Here is a 20,332-nt window from a genome sequence, read left to right as displayed (position 1 = left end):
TGTTAACTACTATTTCATTAGGAAAATTTTAAAGCAAAAATTCTTAATTAGGCTTCTTTAAATGGATTAATATTAATGTAAATGTAAATGGGCTTATTTACCCGGCAATTTAGCAGAAATATATTTTGCTGGAAGAAAAGGTGGCATGCAGACTTGCATACAAGTTCCTAATGCTTTTCTGAATAGGGAAAAAGTTGTTTTTTTTTTTTTTAAGAGTGACTGAAGTAACCTTTGAATGTAGCTTGTAATTTAGATCTCTTATGCTGCTATGGGATGGCATGTTTCATGAGCTGTCTTTTCGAGGATATGAAAAATGTTATTTCCTCCACACTTAGGAGTTCACATCTGTTAAATACCTTCTGATGCATTGAAAGAATGTCTTTTAGAAATAAGTTGGTATTAAAGAAACTGCTTGCTAATCACAAATAGTACCATGATCACGTTTTTTCTTTTTTTTTTTTTTTTTAATTTCAATTGAATTAGTTGTGTTTCTGTTCCTGTAACAAGATTGTTTCTGTATTTATCAGTAACTGATTAGGGAAGCAGCCTACTCTCTGTTAGAGTCTAGACTTTATCTCTAAATTTGGGTAACTTCATTCCAAGCAGTTAGGATTTCTTTTTCCCAAGCAATACTCAATGCTTCATAAGTAGACTTTAAGAAAATGCAGCAAAACCAGGATGTTAGCACTTGGTCATTATGATCCTAAATTGTTGCCTGTGGTTATTAAAAATTGAGGGCAGGCCCATGATTCTTCGTAGAGAAAAAAAAGGGGATTAATGACTGTAGAGACAAAATTTTGTTAAGATTTATGTTTTGAGAAATGTCTAGTTTGTTTAGACTACTGCAATTCTGTTAATGATGGTGAATTTTCTTAGTGCCTTAAGATTTCAATTATTAAAACTTTGGAGAGGGTAAGGATAAAAGTGTGAAATGAGTATTTTGAATATTTCATTTCTGTCACATGGGTAGAATAAGCATTTTAATTTTGACTAACTCAATTTAGAAGTTTTAACTATAAATGTGCAGGACAGCTTTCTTGTATGTTTGCAAGAAACTTTAATGTCTTTGACGCTAACAAAAGCATTTTAGGTTCTAGTAGGATGTAGATATCAGCAAAATACTGCAGCAAACTAGGAAATTAGGCAACCTTCTTGCTTTTCTCAGTTCAGATTACTTTAGGTAAAACATGGCATTTCGTGTGATGATTGTTTTTTGCAGAAAGTAAGAAAAAGCATAAATTGGGAAAAAGCTTTATAGAAGGTTGCAATAAACATGCTTATTCTTTGTCTGTTTCAGTTTTCCTACATTTTTTAATTACATACACTTTTTAGAAGTGAAATGGAAAAGTAGAATTAATTTAACTTAGCAATGATTCTTCATAATGTGAATACTAATTTGTTTCTTTAATTCTTTTCCCCCTCCTTTTAATTCTAGAAAATGAAATTACTATTGACGATGGATACTTTGGAATCCGTAGTAAGTGAGATATATTGACCTTTACTCTTTACCACATATTTTAAAAGATTAAGTGTTGTAGTTGAAAAACATTTGAAATACTAAGTTTTGACAGGAATTGCCTGTAAGTGATTGTTTTCTCTGCTTATGCAGTTATTTTTATATCCAGCATTTATGAATTCCCACTAAGGCTGTAATCCCTTCTAATGTTAATAAAAGACTGCTAGGAGGAGTTGAAATATTGTCAGTGTGCAGTGTTAAAGGTTGAAACTTGCAAACTTAGATCATGAGTATGTATTTTTTGGAAATACAGAATTAGACTGTTAGCTTTCTCTTAAAACCTAGCCTTAGAAAAAGCTCTTTGTGCCTAGAAAAATATTATCACTTACACTAAATGTACACAGTCTGCCTCTTCAGTTAGTCACATAATTGCCAAACCCTCTCATAAGCTCAAACCTCATGTTCTTGTCTGTGCGTATGTCTCACTTTTGGCAGTTCTAACCCACCTCTCACTTAACGCTTAGTCCTGTGGTACCTAAGGTAACTCTTTGTCATGTCTTACACATCTGTCTTGTCTTAAAGCTTTTCCATTTTCCTGCGTATCCTCATCAAATGATGCCTGTTGCTAGGAACTCTTCAGAACTGCTTCAGCACCTGATCTGGCAGCTTGTGCTTTCTGGCCATCCTGCTTGTAGGCTTTCCTTGTCCTGATGGTGAGGTGGAGGATTCTCCTCCCTGCTTCGTTTCCTCATCATATCTGTTGCTATATCCTGTCCTGCAGACTTACACTGCTTTACTGGTATTGGTATCAGTAGAAATGGGGAGTCTCAAATGGTATGAATCTTCAGAGTTTCTGTCAGTGTTATTCCATGTATTGAGAGATCCAAGGACAAGGGAATGTTATGTCTACCTTTGGAGACTTAATTTAGCCCTTGATACTGTAAATAAAATTAACACTGGAATACTTAGTGCTCTCATGCAGGCAGTTTGTGTGAAGCTGGCAAGTATCATTGTTCCTGTTTAATCCCCTTAAAAGCCAGCAAACAACTGCAGTATCTGTTGTCTGTTCTGGGTAGTTCAGAAGAGAAAGGTGAGAGGATGCACTCACCAATTGCTCTGGAAATATTGTTGAATAAGGCTGGTGATAAGGAGGATTGTCTGGAAGACGGTGTCAGAGGAACTGTATATTTTTGTGTATTAAACTGCCTAGATCTCCCTAAAATAAGTTATTAAAGTGTCTTCTACTTTTTGTTCATTTTTTGATAGATGGTATTGAAACTGTGGATGCTGGGTGGCTGACATGTCAAACAGAAATAAGATTACGTCTGCATTATTCTGAGAAACCGCCTGTAGTGATATCTAAGAAGAAATTTAAAACATCAAGGTTTAGGTAAGGGCCTGCTCATCTCGGTTTGCAATTTATCTCATGTTAATCGTCAGTACTAGTGATGCTTTTTTACTTAATTAATGCAGCCTTTAAATTAATTTTGGGTTGCTAATAGGGGTGTACTATCAGGCCAATTTCCAAGTATTTAAGCACTTTGTAAAAATATGGTGATATCATTCAGTCAGTGGTGTGTTTTAGTTACTTCATTTTATTAATGTGTCAAAAGAATTTCTTCTATTTCTACAAAGGAAGACAAACAGCCAAACAGAACTGTTCTGGTTTCACTGCTGACTTAATACTTTTCAGCTCTTGCCTTTCTGATATTTATTAAGCTGTTAAATATGTATAACGCAGATGTGATAGCACAAGTTAAGCAGTAGGTAACAGGTGTCTTTCACAACTACTTATTCCATACTTGCCTTGGTGTCTCCTGCTTCTTGGCTGGAACTGTAGTGTTCTTAAGTAGTTATCTACTGTTACTTTCAGAGATTTTTTCTTCTTTATTCTTCTTTTTCTTCTTGAAAAGAGCAGAATGGAAGCAGAAGTTGGGGGAAAGGAAAGGGAGAAGGCTTCCAGGTTTTTTGCTGCTTACTACTTTTTCTCCTTACCAAAGTAAACAGCCCTCTCCATTTAATATATGGTTAATTTTCCACTGGCATTACAGATTTCCAGTCAACATGGGTGGTGGAGATAACTTAATCACTTCTGTTGCTATTTAGATCAGTTTGATGTTTTTATCTGCAGAGGTGTCACAAAAAGCAGACATTATTATAACTATACGGTTGACTGACAGAAGTGGGTATCTTAGTCCTGATGTTTTGAGGAGTGTGCTATTGCCACGAGTGTTTGATCTCCTCTTCTTGAATTTCTGGGATCTAGAGCTTGCTCTCTCTTTCCTGCCCCACCCCTCCAGCCTCTTTCCTTCCTGCCTGTGGGGTTTTTTTGGAGCTCTGTGGTTGCCAAACTTTATCCCGGTGCACACCATCGTACTGTGTGATGTAGGCTTGTTTTCTGCATCTTTCATAGTTATCTTGGGGGGGCGGCGGGGGGGAAGGTAGAAAAACCTTGTCTCCTTAATTAGAGCCTGACACGTCTCTGAATGCATGATGACTGTTACTACTAACAATCCTCAGCAAAAGTGCTTTTTCACAACAGCAATTTTTAGGTAATATGTTAGCCATGTGTTACTCTTACCAATGGGAGAGAGGGGAGCAGGAGCACTCAGATCCTTTGACAGACTAATGCTTCTCCCACTCCTGATCTTGCATACAACCCATCTTCTTTGGAAAGGATTGTGGTACCCTGTTTTCTTTAATGGGAAAAAAAAAAAAACCAACCAAACAATTTTGTGTTTAATTGCTAGAAATCAAATTTTGAGCTTGTAACATATGAGCAACTTCCAGCATACTGCTGTCACAATGATTTACAGATCACTCTGTTAACCTGGGAGTTAATTCTGTACCGTGTGCCTTTTGATGGTCTGACACTTGGCTTTGTCTTTTTTTTAAAATTATTTTTATCCCTGCCCCCCCCACCTTCTGATGAGGGGAAGGTTTATTTAGTACAACATTCTTCAGTGAGAATTAATACTTATGTCCTGTTCTCTACAGCTTTGCAATTTTTTGTCATGTGTTATAGCAAGTAGAGAGATTGCAATTTCTGAAGCCTGATCCTTGTCTACATTGTCTGGTTGAAATTCAGACTTCATAAGCTGGATGCGTTCACTAGATACTGTTTTCCGCATGCTGCCTAAAAAGTTAGATCTGCCCAGGTAGTTTTTGTGACTGTCACTTGCTATGGCAGTGTCATTTTTCAAGTTTGTGAAGCATGTGTGTTGTGATGTCTCTTTTTGTGAGGGTATTAAGAATGTGGACTTAGTGTAAAGGATTTCTATGATTTGTTTCTTTGAAATATGGCTTCAGTTTTACTAGTGGATTGGCATCTAACTAAATGATAACTCTTCAACCCATCTGCTGCTTAGGTGATTCAGAAGGGGATTTGAATTACTCATATATGCTTCTGTCACCGGCATAATTTCATTCTGTGTGAAAGGTTTGCTCTGTATAATAATGAATCCAGAGTCTTATAAAAAGGCTTATTCTTCTCAGTCCAGGATTTTTCAGAAGTTGCATTCAGTTTACTTCTAAATGATCATTTAGAATTTCTCAAGGGACTTACTAATTACTTCAGGCTATCTTGTTTATGTCTAATAGAATACATTTGTTTATGTCTAATAGAATACATTTATCTGCCTTATCAGTGTTCAGAGAGACTTAAAGTTGTGTGTGTGCATTTTGTCAGCAGTCACCAATGTTCAAGTATTGATCTTGATGATTACTCTATTTTCAGTGCTTTTCATTAGCCTTTCAGCATTATGGGTATCAATCTGTGGAGAAAAGCTATTTGGCAGCCCAAATCGTTAGTTTGGTGGAGTGTTGCTTGTCAGACCACTAGGACAATTTTCACATTTACCCAAGTTCCAGTTTTAGAAGTGACTTGATCACTTAAATCTGACTAAAACAAGATTTAGACAACAGCTGCAGACTCTGACTCTTGTGCTGTCCTGTAGATGGTGGTGTTGAGAAGGATTCTTGTGTTGTATGAGCTTCTGCTCAAGCTTCTTTCTAATTCTTTAGTGTTTCCAAAGACACTCCTATGACTTAACCATTTGTTTTGTATTTCTGGTTGAGTAGAGTAAAATTGACTCTAGAAGGCCTAGAGGAAGATGAGGATGATGAAGAGGGACAAGAGAAAACATCCCCTACTGTGCCTCAGAAAATGGCAAACACTGTGGAGTTCTCCTTAATAAGTAACAACGAATATAAATGTCGACACTCTCAGCCAGACTGTGGTTATGCTTTGCAGCCAGACCGATGGATAGAATACACAATACAAACTATGGAGCCTGATAACTTGGAATTAATCTTTGATTTTTTTGAGGTATGTCTCTTTATCACTAAGAAGCAACGGGTGTGCCTTTGGGAGCTAGTCAATTACTGTCAAGATTTCGCTGTTGGGATAGGGCTATTGCAATATTTTTGACCTTTTGGACTTATGTAAACAAGTTATGAGACTACTGGCTACTACCCCATTTTGCAGAAAGGTTTTGTGAGTCTTCTGGATATGGCACAGAAAGTTTTGCAGTTTCTGCTTATTTAGAAGTCGGTAGAGATTAGACTCCAATCTTAGTGTGCAGAACCGCATGTAGTTAGGTTGGCTGGATTTTTATTCTTTACCAGAGCTAGGTTTTGCTGATTCTTCTTGAACCTGAACAGTATGTACATGAACTATCTACATCACAATTAATTGATCTTAATTTTTAAGTTATAAACAAAAGAGATTTCTCTGAACTAATTGGTGCAAATTAAAACTGGATATTTGTGGTTTCTCAATACTACATCTGTTATTTCACACTCTATTTTTTTCCTTGAAAGATCTTAATATTCAAAGTCCTTTTCAAAAGAAAGCAACTTTTGTCTCTCCATACTGTTTATGCAGAAGAAAGTTTTAAGCATTCTCTCTTTGGTCTAAAAATGCCCTTAAGATCACTTAACTACATGTTAGTTGCTCTCCTCCTTCCCTGCAAATAAATACAAAGTTATTTTAAGCATATGTGTTACTCCAGTTTATCTTTGTTCTAAATGTGACTTGGGCTTTTTAGAAGACAGGCTATTTCACACATGTAATTTTGATCTGAAAAGCTTATCAAATCTAAGAGTTTTCAGAGACAAATGTACATGAGTTTTGTAGATTTCCATCAACAATTTCGTATTCCTGATAGTAATTTGCAACACACTGTTATATTAAACAATTTTTAGCCTGAAATTAGTATTTTCTGTATACACAGGAAGTTTCTGTTACATCAGTGCCTGTATATGTCTTCCTGAGGAGCAAGGAAGAAGAGTTTGTTTAGAATTCTCACCTACATATAACAGTAGGTGTTTTGGTTTTTTGTTTGTTTTGTTTTTAGGAAGATTTAGGTGAGAAAGTAGTACAAGGTGATGTGCTCCCAGGTCATGTAGGTTCTGCCTGCCTCCTGTCATCCACAATTGCAGAACTCGGAAAGAGTGCTGGAATTCTTACACTTGCTATTATGAGCAGAAATCCAAGGAAGACAATTGGAAAAGTTAGAGGTACAGTTGATGCAAACAGATGTAGATAACTTTACTCAAAGTCATCCATTATCTATTGACATGTGAAGCATTTGGTATTTTTCTTGTAGTGGACTACATCATTATTAAGCCGATCCAGGGATATACTTGTGATATGAAGGCTTCTTATGCAAAATATTGGAAACCGAGAACAACTCTAGATGTTGGACACAGGGGAGCAGGAAATTCTACAACAACAGCTAAGTAAGTTCGTTTATATTTTAATTGAGGGGGGGCAGGGATTATGTTTAGTTTCACTGACATCAATTGAGGAAGTGGACAATTTAAAATAAAAAGCTACAACCCATAATTATTTAAGTAGCTTCAATATCAAATGTGGGTGTTCTCTTAAAGACTTCTGTTTTGTATTTCTGTTGTTTCAATGGACTCTTGTGATATGCTGCATCTAACAAAACCTTTTTCTTTGCTGTTGTTTCAGGCTTGCTAAAGTTCAAGAGAACACTATTGCCTCTCTGAGGAATGCTGCTAGTCATGTATGTATGCACATTTGCACACAAATAGTACCTGTATAGTTAAAACTAGCTTGTCTTATATGCTTAATTTCCATGACTCAGTACAATGAATGGTAATTAAATTGATATAAAATCACATCAAATGACTGTGGAAATTCCCTGAGAGACAGGAAGGGAAGTAATAGCTAGATTAGACTCTCATTCTCAAGTTCCTCAGAAAAAGCAAAACTTCCATCTGATATGTTCTGCTGGTGTTTTAAATACAGGGAAAATTTTAATCTCAATGCTGCAGAGACATAGGGTTGGAATAACTTTGAACAAATTCATAAAATTTTGACTCTGCTAGAGTCTGTCAACATACTCTCAGGTGGCAAAGGTCTTGCTTGGGGACTGCTGAGTACCTAAAACTGGTGTCCAAAAGTGAGACTTGGGAGCTGAGCTGGTAGAATAAAACAATCCTTTGTTTCAGTGCTTGCTACAATGAAGACTAGGAATCCTAAAATGAGACTTCCAGTTTGGGAGATACTAGCTTCAGGTGCTTAAATTCTGTGATTGAGGTGGTCATTTTTATTTCTTCTGGTAATCTCAGTCACTGAAGTGATACGTGATAAGATTGATCTAGACAATCTAGTGAGACACTGCAGCAGAATAGCTGGAGTCAGAAGCACATTCAGAGGTTCCTTGTTTTCACAGTGAAGAACTGTGGTTACAGTCAGATAAAGATGTTGCTATGAGATCACCTGCTGCTTAACTTGTGGGGTTCCTAAGCCTTTTCAGGTACTTCACTAATGTAGATTCTTGCCAAACATCTTGTGAAGTTGTTGAAGGGATGGGAGCAGAATCTGGAGTATTATGCTTATTGGCTACTGATTCTGGAGTACTGTACTCCCCAGGAGTCATAGCTTGAAAGCTTTCTCTTGTCTGGGAGTCAGAGTATAATTTGAACACAGTGTCTGGAACATGCACTGACTAAAGAGCAAAAGAAAACTGCAGCTACTAAATTACTGTTTTGAACCATAGTTCTTAATTTTTGGGTGGATGCTGCAGGTTTATAGACAGCTTTTAAAAAGCCCCCAAGAACTGTGCATTGAGGCAGAAACTTACTATGGAAGCTGTCACGAGCATCACCAGTACTTTCAGCCATTTGCAGATTGAAAAGACTGTAAGCCCCCACTCTAAAAATATTTCTGCTGAGAAAATGGCTGAAAAAAGCCTGTCCTATTTTCTTTTTGTACCGATTGAAAAACAGTATGTGAGTCAGGATGATAATTTGATTAAAGGTATTTTCGGAGGTCTTTCAAAGGAGTGATTTACAGACAGTCAAAATAAGTAAAAAAAAAAAAAAAAAAAAAAGTTTCTGCATGTTTCTTTATCTCTTTCTTTCTGGCCCGCCCTCTTTTCAAAAAGACTGTACTTAGAGCTTTTGATTGATCTTTCATCCTTTTTAAACTTAACAGAAAATAACATGTAGTTGAAAAGGACAGGAGAATACTGGATGCAGCTATTTCTGCTCTTGCACGTTATAACGCTGTATTCACTATATATTCACTAGTGACTCCAGAAGCTTCTCAGTATATCCTTAAGCTTTGCCAACTTGTAGCAATCCCTTGTCTCTTGGGGAGGAGAGAGGAAGGGCACTGCAAAGGCATCTATGTTTAAAAACATCTTAGCCTTTCTCTGAAGTCAAGCTTACAATACTTGACTGGAGGGTTTACAAGGTTAAACAAGCTATAGATATTAGAGCTGCATTATGGTAATTAAAATACTTTCCCGTATGTTTTCTTTTTTTTCATTTATAATCCAATGTTGAGTATGATCTAACTGGTAACAGCCAGTTGTGTTCAACTTCTGGTTAATGTCTAGGACCTGTGAATACTTAGTAACTTGTCTGCAGTTCTGTAGTCCTTGTGCATAAATAGTTAATGGCTTTTTATTTTGTTGCGTGTGTTTTCAATTTTCTGTAGGGAGCAGCATATGTGGAATTTGATGTACATCTTTCTAAAGATCATGTGCCTATTGTATACCACGATCTCACGTGTTGCATGGCCATGAAAAAGGTAAAGATGATGATACCTATATTTTGTCCTTAAATGTGACCATTCCAGAAACTAAAATGCCAAGTTGTCATAGAAATAATTGTGGGGAATCAAGGGATGGAATGGAAATAAATATGCAGCATTACTGTGTGTAGGGTAGGGAAGTTGAGTTTTTCCTTTTGATGTTGTAGCAACAGCATTTCAGATGCATGGTTGGAGACTCTTCAAGCCTATGTCGTAGTTATTTTTTAGTGGCTTTTTATTTACAGTTTGGAAGAAAAATGCAGACAACTCCACTATATTCAGTAGCACCTCTGGGACTCTTTCAGACTGTCAGAGTAAGAACTTCTGGTTGTTTCTTTTCTGAGGGAGAGTTAGTGTGATTCTCAGCATGACTTTTCACTCCTGCTGATCTTTAAATGTATACTTCTCTTGAGCAGTATACTCACAACAGCTCTTTAGGTCAAACCAGTCTACCTTCTTTGGTATCCCAGTAGTAGTCAGTAGATGGAAAGCAGAAAAATGGAAGAAACAAGGATCTCCTTCATTTAGGGAGTTTGATTAGCCACAAATGGCTTGGCTTCCATTAGTTTTTCTAACTCTTTCTTTAACCCTTTTTTACTTCAGCATTTTGCTCAGTCCTTTACCTGTGAGGTAAACAATATACTTCATGTCTGGAGACAGTAAGTGAGGCTGAAGAACTGCTTTTGGATTGCTCGGTGGAACAGAAGGAAAGGAATTAAGACAGAGGTTCTAGGAGCAGGACAATGGCTCTTGAAAGCAAGTGTCTCGTTCCTTTCCTTGCTTTCCTCAGTTGCAGTTGTTCCTTCTTTATTGACAAAAAACCGTTTTCTGCTGTTCTTGTAAGCATCAAGAGTACTATAACTTAAGAAGCAGTGAACAGTACTGTTACTTGTACATACAGATGTTCCTTAAAAGGTGCTCTGAACAGTGTATCACAATACCTCTTAAATACCCAAGTTTCATGAAGCATAACAATTGGATGTTTTCATAAGAGCAAAGTGACATTACACTCCTTAATAACGAGAGAACCACAGGCATGAGGACTGGTGACTCAAAAAACCCACTGAAGTGCTTTTCCGTCTGGCCTGTTGCACCGAAGCCGGAATACTTGCGTTCAGCAGCAGTGCGAAGAGGGTGGACTGTCTTTTTTGTTCTAGTTTTCCTCCTTTGTAGTTCTGGCAGTGAAAACAAAGACAGCATGGCAGGGCAGACTGCAAGATAAGCTCTCTCTTTCTTCTTGGCACTAAGTCTGCGTCATCAAACTCCACATCCATTGCAATATTGCAATTTATAAGAAGTTTGGCTTTGAACAGTTGTGGAAATGGGACTTTGACTAAGGGAAATACATATTCAGTGTATATTGAATCACTATTGTCCTGTTCAATAAAAATTCCTTTATAGTGAAGAAGGGAAGTGAAAAATGGATTGACAGAAGTTTTTCAACACCAGATCTTTATTTTGGGGGCAGGGTGTCTGTCTGTGTGTCAGTTTTACCAGGCCACTTGTCTTTTTTTATTAGTTTCTGAGACATTGGATAGACAATAATAAACTGAACTGCCTTGGGGTGTTTTTTTAATGCATTTCTTTACTTGTAGACTTTTTTCTGAATACATCAACTAATCAAGTTTTTACAGAATACATGTGCTAACCTTTTCTGAAGAAAGAATATTGAAGCCTCTGACTTGCGTGAAAGACCAAATCCTGTTTTTTCAAATTGACACCTGTTCTATGCTTCTGAGTTGTCTCCTGAAAACTGATCATCTTACTTCTATTATAAGAAGATATCGCTTGTGTTTTTATTGATAAAAGAGAAAAAAATTAGTTGTCTTTAATATTACCATATTAAAAGCATGTAGGCTTTTTTTTAAGTTTTTGGTGATGCTTATGTATTATTTCTCTTCAAAGAAACTGGACACAGAGCCTTTGGAACTGTTTGAGATTGCAGTTAAAGAACTCACGTTTGATCAGCTGCAGTTATTGAAGGTATTGTTACTTTGGGTGGTATGGTCTGCTACATGTAGAATTTCAAATTGTGTATGTAGCTTAGATTTTTTGGAGTAACTATGAATAGTTTGGGAGAGTACAGGTTTTAAAAATTGTAGAACAAGTAGCTAATTCCAAGAACAGTACTTTTGCACCATCATTACAACTTGAATAAATTTCATTACTTATATCTTCTAGAAAGATGGTCTGACACCGTGTGTAGATCCATATCATTATACTAACACTGGTAACTTTTTAAAAATAAGAAGGGCTGAAAGTGGTAGTGTTCATTGAAAGCTAATGCTTTGGAGTCTTTGTTGAAGAAGGATAGGTATCTGTCACAAAGTCTATCTAATTTTCAAATGTTTCCCTGTTAAAAAGGGAGATCCAGATTATGTTGAACTACTCCGTGGAGGTGCATGTGAAGGTGTAGAAGGGCCCATGATTCAAGAGTATTGATTGGACAAATTGGCTAGAACTAATTGATTATTTTTTTTTAATTGGGTGACACTCTATCTTCTGAACAGAAGTGCCCTGCCTACATAAAAGGGGGGTCAGGAGATGAGACTGGGCCACTGAAGACCCAACTGAGATATCTATCCTCAGTCAAGGACGCACCTGACTCATCCAAGAACTATGTTTCTTTTTCAAAACAACTTAAAAATTATTTTGTTTCCTCTTTTTGATGGAGAGAGAATTTGAATGGAGCGAGGGAGCTGGCCCTATGCCTGGCCTGATTCTATCTCAGTATATGACTACGTTATAAAACTGCTGTTGGCCCTCTGTCTGCACTTGATTGGAAACATGGAGTCTAACACCTGACAGAGGAGGGTTTAATGTTCAGATTTCTTCACATCTTAATGTTAAGTTATGTGTGTTTCTACCCTTGAACATGTTTTCTGAATTTTCAGTAAGAACATTCTCTGGTTTTGAGCTTTCCTTGGAATCTGTTTTAAAGTTTGAAAGAAAATTGTCACATGTACTAGGATTTCCTTTATTCTTTTACAAGTTGCTAAAATTGTAAGCCTTTAAACTTAAAAACAATTTATAAGGAAAATGAATTACATTTTTACATGCAGTAACATCTGTATGGGTGGAGTATTTGTTAACTTTACTCTTATGCTCTTTAGCTGGCTCACGTGACTGCCCTGAAAGTAAAAGATCACAATGGTATGTACTAGTTTGCAACAGTCTTGAGATTTATTTATTACTATGTAACGATACGTATTCTGTGGTTGCAGTCACTTGTTCTAATCACATTTGGCTTTTTCCTGCACTTCTAAATGCTTATGTAGTTAATTTTGTTCATGCTGTAGAGTTCTTTGCTGGGAAGTTACTCCCTTGGGGACAGGAGGGTAAAAGATGAGTGCATAGATAAATATATATTTATGAATATTCATAACAGTTGCCACTAACATATCCATATTATGCTTCTCTAACTGTACCTCTCTGACAGCTCTTCAGAATTGCTAACAAGAACTTTGTTAACTGCTTTAGGGTGTCTTTATTTGTGCTGTAAATTCTTGGCCTTAATTCATCCCCTTTATAGGGACAGCAAACTGGCAAAGTATCTTGCACATCCTACCTGTCTGGGAAAAGATTAATAATAGGCCTTGGCAGGCAAGGCTGCTTCTACTGGATGTGCTTCAGTGATTGAAATGGTGAGGGATGGGAGAAGCTTTTTCTGATAAATATTCTGGGAAGGCTTTTAATGGGAGACAAAAAATTTTCCCACTGGCAAAACAGGAATTGCCGACACCATCGTTGGGAATATGTCAGTGTTAAAGAGGGAAGGCTTAGGTAAGAAAAGATCAAAAGATAAGTCTGATTCCATTCTTTACTCTTAAAGGCCTTATGATTTTGAGCCAGTGTTTTCTTGCTGGGATTAGCAGTGCTGATATTTGTTTTGATTCAATATTTTGTTTCTTTTCAGCATCTTTTAAAGAAGAGGAGAACTCTGCTTTTGAAACCCAGCCATTTCCTTCTCTGCAGAGAGTAAGCAGTGAATATAAAGCAATAGAGATGATGATTGCGAAACATGAAAATATGCATTTTTCTTTCAGCTTTGCCCATGTAGCAAGGGATATTAATTTTTGGTTTTAGGCCTTTGCTGTCAATGCTGGAACTGAGAACATAGGCTTTATTGTTGAGCACTGGAGCCTTTTCAGCACTTGAAAGTAATAGTTTGCATATCTTTCAAGCTTCTTAATTCACAGACCCAAGTTGTATAGCTTAGGATACACTCAGTTTTACAGCTGGTTAACATCTGGGCATTGCATTTTAATGCATTGACAATTGTTTGCTAATTTTGAAAAAAAACTTGGCCCTTGGCAGTTCATCACATACTCTTGGCCATCTGGCAGAGCCAGACACAGAGAAATGTTAAGTGAATTTCTAGTATGATCTCAGTTATGACTATTTGCCAACTCAGGGCTTTGTGTTGGCTTATTTTTCACAGAAACAACTGACAATTGTTGACCAAATAAATTTTGATACCATTTACAGTGGGGTTTTTTTCCTAGAACTATTTTTTTTTCCCCTCTTATTGTTTTTCCTAATGTCTGAACTGTCATTAACATGCCTTTTAGGGGCTTGTTTTATACAATAATAGTGCATTTTATTTGGATTATAGAGATGATTCATATCCAGTTATTTATAGGCTTATGTCAGAGCATGTATGAAATATCCATCAGTTACAGGTCATATGCCCCGCTGTATTTTTTTTTTTACTGTCTTATCAGATTACTACATAATTACAGAAAATACAGAACTTTGTGTAATAAACTACTGACATTCAATTCCTCTACCTGTTTTGATTCCCCAAATTTAATTTTCTTCCTATAAGAAAGGGTATGTTACTCTCTTCTGTACCTGTTTATAGGGTTAAAGAATCATCTACCAACTCTTCCTTAATTTCATTAGCTGTTAGTTTCACCTTTCTAAGTCAACGTACAGTAATTCTTTACAAGAATTTCACATACTTTTGTTCTCATCATCATAATGGCAAGCTCATGGATTTCATACTTAGACTATGTGTTACTTAAGATGCTTTTTGCACTCAAAAAAATTTCCTGGAGAAGTAAAAAATAACTTCTTCAGGAGTACAAATGGGTAATTTCTCACACCTGTTAAGGTGAATTGACTTGTATTTGTATTTTGTCAAAATTTTGTCCTTAAGATTTTATCCATTTTTATGTATTTCCTAACTTGAAACTGAAGTAGAAAAAGGTATATATGTAACTTGTGTTAAATGTTAAATACTTAAGGTTTTTTTTATTGTAGTGTTAGATCCCATTGGCGTTAAATCCCAGCGTATTCTCCCAGTAATTACCCTCATGGTACTTAGTTGTCCTCCTTTGCTGTGGGGTCTCTTCATAATGAAACTTTTTTTCAGGTCCTGGAGTCTGTTTCTGAAGATGTTGGATTCAACATAGAAATAAAATGGATCTGCCAACAAAGGGTAAGTAAATGTACATGTGATTGATACTTAGCTGTTGTCATGGCTAAAGCTTGTAATTTGACATGGCAATTTATGAGCTACAAACAAAGGCATAATTTGGGGGGGTTTTGTGACTTTCGTTTTATTATAACCTACTATCTTTAAAACTGGGAGTATAATAGCACCACTCTAGCAAATGAGCAAACTTTTTAAATGATAGGAAAGTATTTATAGGATTCATAATGCAGCTCAGACTGATTTTAGCAGAAGACCCTTTTTTAAAGTCAGTGGATCACAACAGGTCAGGGATGCTATACATGGGAAAAGTGACAAGAAATTCAAACTCCTGGCCTGGTGCAGGAGCAGCTACAATGCAGTGCAGAAATACAAGCAACTGTTTCCTTCTAGTCCACGATACTGTGGACTCAGCTGGATTGCTTAGTGCTCAGTCTAGAAGGAAATGGTCAAGGCTAGGACTGGAAGCCTGGAATGGGGGAATGAAACGAAGCAGAGTGGTAGGTGGAAGTCTGTATGTATGGAGACATACTAATGCTCTCAGAGACAGGTTGGCTGTGGAAAGATTGGTACCTGCTATTCTCAAAGACCAAGGATGTTGTATTTTTTTTCTACAAATCTTACTGTTGCATTTTTATATATAGAAATAACAATGCAAAATATCTGTACTAGTTTTTAGTGATCTTTTATGGAATTCCTTTGTGTTCTCAAAATTAGAAAAGGCTTCCTAGAAACTCTCTCCTTGGATGGGAAGACAGTGAATTTTTCAGTGAATCTTACTGCTGTTAGAATTCAGTTGCATCAGCACCATCTGCCAAGCATTTGTCTACTTCCACAAGTTTCTCGACTATGACAGATTTCTGCTTGTCACTGTAATCTTCACTCTCAACAATAGTATCATGCAGCTGGTTTACAAGCTGAGCAACAGCATAGCCTTCATTTATGAGATTCTTTGCCAGTGTTTCCAGTTTCTCAAATGAACCACTCTGGCAGACAGACAGCAGTTCATCAGTTGTTTCTTTAGGGATGGCCCCAGCAATTTCGGTGACTATGTTCTCCGTGATCTCTTTTCCACCCATTAGGCGAGTGGCACTTTGAAGAAAAGTAATTGCTTTTCTTAAGTCCCCTTCTGACACTTTATCAAGGTATGATACTGCCTCACTACTGATTTTCACATGTTCCTTCTCAGAAACGTCCAACAGCCTCTGCTGTTGGATTTTGTCTGACAAAGGCTTGAAGCGGAATTTGGAGCATCGAGATGTTAAAGGTTCAATTATTCTGCTGATGTAGTCACAAATAAGGCAGAAGTGTGTTCTTCTAGATTCTTTTTCCATTGTGCATCTCAGAGCTGCCTGGGCTGCTGAAGTAATTGAGTCTGCTTCATCCAGGATTACATTTTTAAAAGGAGGACAAATTTTGCCATCTGAATGGCTTCCAGTTAGCTGAGCAAAAGCCTTCACTTTTTCCCGAATCACTTGTTTTCCGCGCTCATCAGAAGCATTTAACTCCAGGACTCTTTGCTGGAATAATCAGGCCCATAGAGTTCTCCAGCAGCTGCTAAAATAGTGAAAGTCTTTCCAGTTCCAGGTGGGCCATAGAACAACAGATTGGGAAGATTAGCACCTTCCAAGGACTTTTTCAGCACAGCAACAACTTCATCCTGGAAGGCGACTTCATCCACATTTTTTGGGCGATATTTCTCCGCCCAATGGATGGGTTTGAGCCTCTTGCCCTCCGTGCTGCTCCCCGCTGCGCCGGCCGCACCCCTCTCCTTGGCAGCGAGGGGCTTGGTGCTGATGGAAGACAGGCCTTTGAGGAAGGCCTGCGTGGCTCCGGATGGGCTGGGCTGGGCTAGACTAGGCTAGGCTGGGCTGGGCCCGACCCGACCACCACCTTCACCTCACAGCCTCCCCACCTGCACCCCACCATTAGGCTGAGCCCAGCCCGCACACAGGCTCGTGGTGAAGTCCCCATCCCTGGAGGTGTTCAAGAGGCGGGTTGACATGGCGCTTGGGGATATGGTGTAGTTGGGATCTGTCAGTGCTAGGTTGACGGTTGGACTAGATGATCTTCAAGGTCCTTTCCAACCTAGATGATTCTGTGATTCTGCATCTCACAGACTGACAGTCCTGTAGAGCTGTAACTAGCCTTCAGTAGACTGAAGGAGTGACTTTGTATTCAGACTGGCAAACCGAATTCTCATTTTGCTTAGGTTGAATGAGACACCATTGCTGGTTAAAATAATTATAGTAAGCATTAATTTAAATGACTGAAACTTGTCCTTTCTTTTTCTAGGATGGACAGTGGGATGGCAACTTGTCAACTTACTTTGATATGAACATCTTTCTAGATATTATTCTAAAAACTGTTTTGATGAATGCTGGAAGAAGAAGAATTGTATTTTCTTCTTTTAATGCAGATATTTGTACAATGTAAGTTAAGAGATAAATAATGTATTTTCCTATTTTCTTTTTTTTAAATTTGGTAAAATTTACTTTGGACATAAAAATACCCAACAGGAAACAAATAACACATGTTTTGATTAGACCTAAACTTTGACTGCTAAAATAGTTGGGAATTGAAATGAGACCACTTTGCCATCTGAGCTGTGCCAAAAATAAGATAGGAGAACAAAGTTAAAGTACGGATCTTTTCAGGTGCCTTCCTGAATGCTTCAGTGTTTCTTGACACAACAAAAAAAGGTCAAGGTCAAGATTTCTTCTGGTATTGCTCACTTTTTGTTATACTTGAGGGGTACAGAAGCCTAACTTACAAACAAAATCATCCTGTTGAGAATTTTTTCACTATATCTGCCTTTTAAAAAGGACAGAAGACTAAAGAATTTTGGATTACCTGTGTTTGATTTGGGTTTTTGTTTGTTTTTTCTTTAAGCAGTTTGCTTTCCTTTTGTGGAATGTCATATTGAAGGTATTGGGGCACAGAAAAATAGGAGTTGAACTGGGAAACAAAGAGTTGGGATACATATGAACTAGCAATATGCTGTAGTACTTTTTAACAAGAAGTGATTTAGCACTGTCAGTGAAAGGCTTTACGGAAATCTCATCTGATGGGAGACTGCACTGATGAAATGCCACTGAAGGGTAAATGGGCAGAATAAAACCAAAGCAAGGTACTGGTAAAAGGCAAGTGTGTAAGAGCGTGTAACACGTTAACCCTGCAACTTTGCTTCCAACTACTGTCACTTCATACCACTGTACTGGTATCCAACTTGAAAACTACATTAGTAAGGTTAGGTATTGAAATTCTCATAATGAATCTTCATTTTACTCTAACATGCTTTTAAGAAGAAAATTACACAATTGGACAGTCTTTGAGGATTCCTGATAAATGTTTTGAGGATGTGGATCTGAGTTCAACTTGGAAGTCTAGCTTCCCTTAAACTGTATGTTAATCTCTTGTTTGCACCAGCTAGGAACTAGCAGAGCATGCAGTAGCATTATTCTCCTCACAGTAAGATTGAATTCTTCTTTTTAACACATTTGCTACTTGCAAACTTTTTTTTCTAACAGGGTTCGACATAAGCAAAACAAGTATCCTGTGTTATTTCTTACCCAAGGAGAATCTAAACTCTATCCGGAACTTATGGATCTTAGATCTCGTACAACTCCAATTGCCATTACTTTTGCACAGTTTGAAAACTTGCTGGTAAGATGACAAGTTCTGGTATTAGTCTGCAGTAAAATGAAACAAAATTATTACTGCATGTTGTAAATCTATTGGTTTTGACACTAATGCTTAAAATGACAACCTCATAAAAGAAATCCACTAACATTTGATAACTGCCAAAGTAATGTCCTTTGTTTCAAATGTCTGTTTAATATATTGTTTTAAAAATAGTGCTATCAGTAATTTCTTTAATTGTATTAAATTATTTTTTATTATTATAGATTAAATTCTAAGGAGCTGCAAGTGTCAAAAGATTAAAAACAGGTTTTAGTTGAAGTCTTTTGTATTTCAGGGAATTAATGTGCACTCTGAAGACCTGCTGAGGAATCCATCGTTCATTAAAAGGGCCAAAGCTAAAGGCCTGGTTATTTTCTCATGGGGTGATGATGCAAATGATCCAGACAACAGGAAGAAGTTGAGAGAATATGGTGTTCATGGGCTAATATATGACAGGTACTTAATTGTGTTTTAAAAACAATAATAAATCTGAGAAACTTGTATCCTGATTCTTGTGAAATTTCACACTGCCTTTTGGTTGACTGGCTGCAGACTATCTTCCTTTTGTACTGTAAGTATGAGAAGCCCATAAACCCAGTTCAGGAACAAAACTAACACTAATTCCTACTCTTTCAGCTGTATATATGAAGCAAAATAGCTTTTGTTTCTTCTGAGGTTAACATAAATGTAATTTGATTCCTTAAAGAACTAGTGCATGGAATACACATTTAACATGCTATTAGCATTCCTGATGGTAATTTTTAAACTTTGTATGTGACACAGTGAGGACAATGTTATTTAATCTTCAGCTTTTTACATTTAATTATAGAAATAGTTAACACAATTTAAATGAAGAATTTTAACTTAATTTTTTGCCAACATGCTGTTGTGTTTCCAAGCTGTGAATTCACCATTTTTCCTATTAAAATTAGCTTGGAGTGATTCCAGGGAAAACTGCCAAATGAGTCACTTCAGAAACTAGTTACTATATCCACACAATTCAGGTGGACATCAGAATACTGTACCACAAATATTTGAACAAAAGTGTTATTTACAAAACCCTAAAGTTTTAGCTCTTTTATCATAAAAGATGTGAAATTCATTATTACAAGATGATGATTAATTTGGGAAGCTGTATCAAATTAGAATTTCTGACAGATTACAAAGAATATGTAATTGGGAAAGCAGTAAGTGTAACACAAGTGTCAAATTATGGAAGACTTTCAAACCTTTTGCTTTAGCAAGGGCGTTGCTTTGTTTTACCTAAAAAAAGAAAAAAAGGGGGAGGGGAAATCAAGTAACTGTCAAGGGTTGTGTTTTATAAAATGGAAGCTGAGAGTCAATTTAACATATCTAGAGGCAAGAAATCAAATATGTTCACTCTTAGAATTCTAGGCTCCCAGTGTAAAAAAAACAGTCAACTCCATTCATTGTATTCTTGACTATTGAGAATCCTTCCAGAGTGGCAGGTCCAGTGCTGCTCTGGTTTGCCAGCGGTCTCCCTTCTTGTACTGTATAGAATGTCTCCTTCTGTTCATTGGTGGTAAAAAGGAGTAACAAGAATTTTACATTGGGGATCAGCTTCAGGCTGAAGTCAAAGAAACATAAGCCGTCTTTCCTGCTACAGCAGTGCTTCAGCCTCTCTTACAACTCAAGATTGAGGCCCCTCTAGTAGATGAAAAAT

General features: G+C 37.0%; 1 protein-coding gene and 1 pseudogene across 3 annotated transcripts in view; one reads left to right on the top strand and one right to left on the bottom strand.

Moving 5' to 3' along the window:
• Nucleotides 1-20,332, top strand: part of GPCPD1 (glycerophosphocholine phosphodiesterase 1) — a 49,765-nt gene that overhangs the window by 21,882 nt on the left and 7,551 nt on the right. For all 3 annotated transcript variants that reach the window (XM_074864264.1, XM_074864263.1, XM_074864265.1), the window contains exons 6-19: nt 1,436-1,477; nt 2,723-2,846; nt 5,537-5,783; nt 6,814-6,976; nt 7,066-7,198; nt 7,434-7,488; nt 9,432-9,524; nt 11,433-11,510; nt 12,641-12,680; nt 13,444-13,505; nt 14,905-14,970; nt 17,260-17,396; nt 18,495-18,630; nt 18,944-19,104. In XM_074864264.1, coding sequence (XP_074720365.1) covers nt 1,436-1,477; nt 2,723-2,846; nt 5,537-5,783; nt 6,814-6,976; nt 7,066-7,198; nt 7,434-7,488; nt 9,432-9,524; nt 11,433-11,510; nt 12,641-12,680; nt 13,444-13,505; nt 14,905-14,970; nt 17,260-17,396; nt 18,495-18,630; nt 18,944-19,104 — 1,537 coding nt within the window. The remainder of the gene's footprint in view (nt 1-1,435; nt 1,478-2,722; nt 2,847-5,536; nt 5,784-6,813; nt 6,977-7,065; nt 7,199-7,433; nt 7,489-9,431; nt 9,525-11,432; nt 11,511-12,640; nt 12,681-13,443; nt 13,506-14,904; nt 14,971-17,259; nt 17,397-18,494; nt 18,631-18,943; nt 19,105-20,332) is intronic.
• LOC141941224 (replication factor C subunit 4 pseudogene) lies at nt 15,057-16,938 on the bottom strand (annotated as a pseudogene).

Source organism: Strix uralensis, chromosome 3, assembly GCF_047716275.1.
Source record: "Strix uralensis isolate ZFMK-TIS-50842 chromosome 3, bStrUra1, whole genome shotgun sequence".
NCBI lineage: Eukaryota > Metazoa > Chordata > Aves > Strigiformes > Strigidae > Strix > Strix uralensis.
Note: the sequence above shows the minus strand (reverse complement) of the source record. Positions and strands in the feature narration are given on the sequence as shown.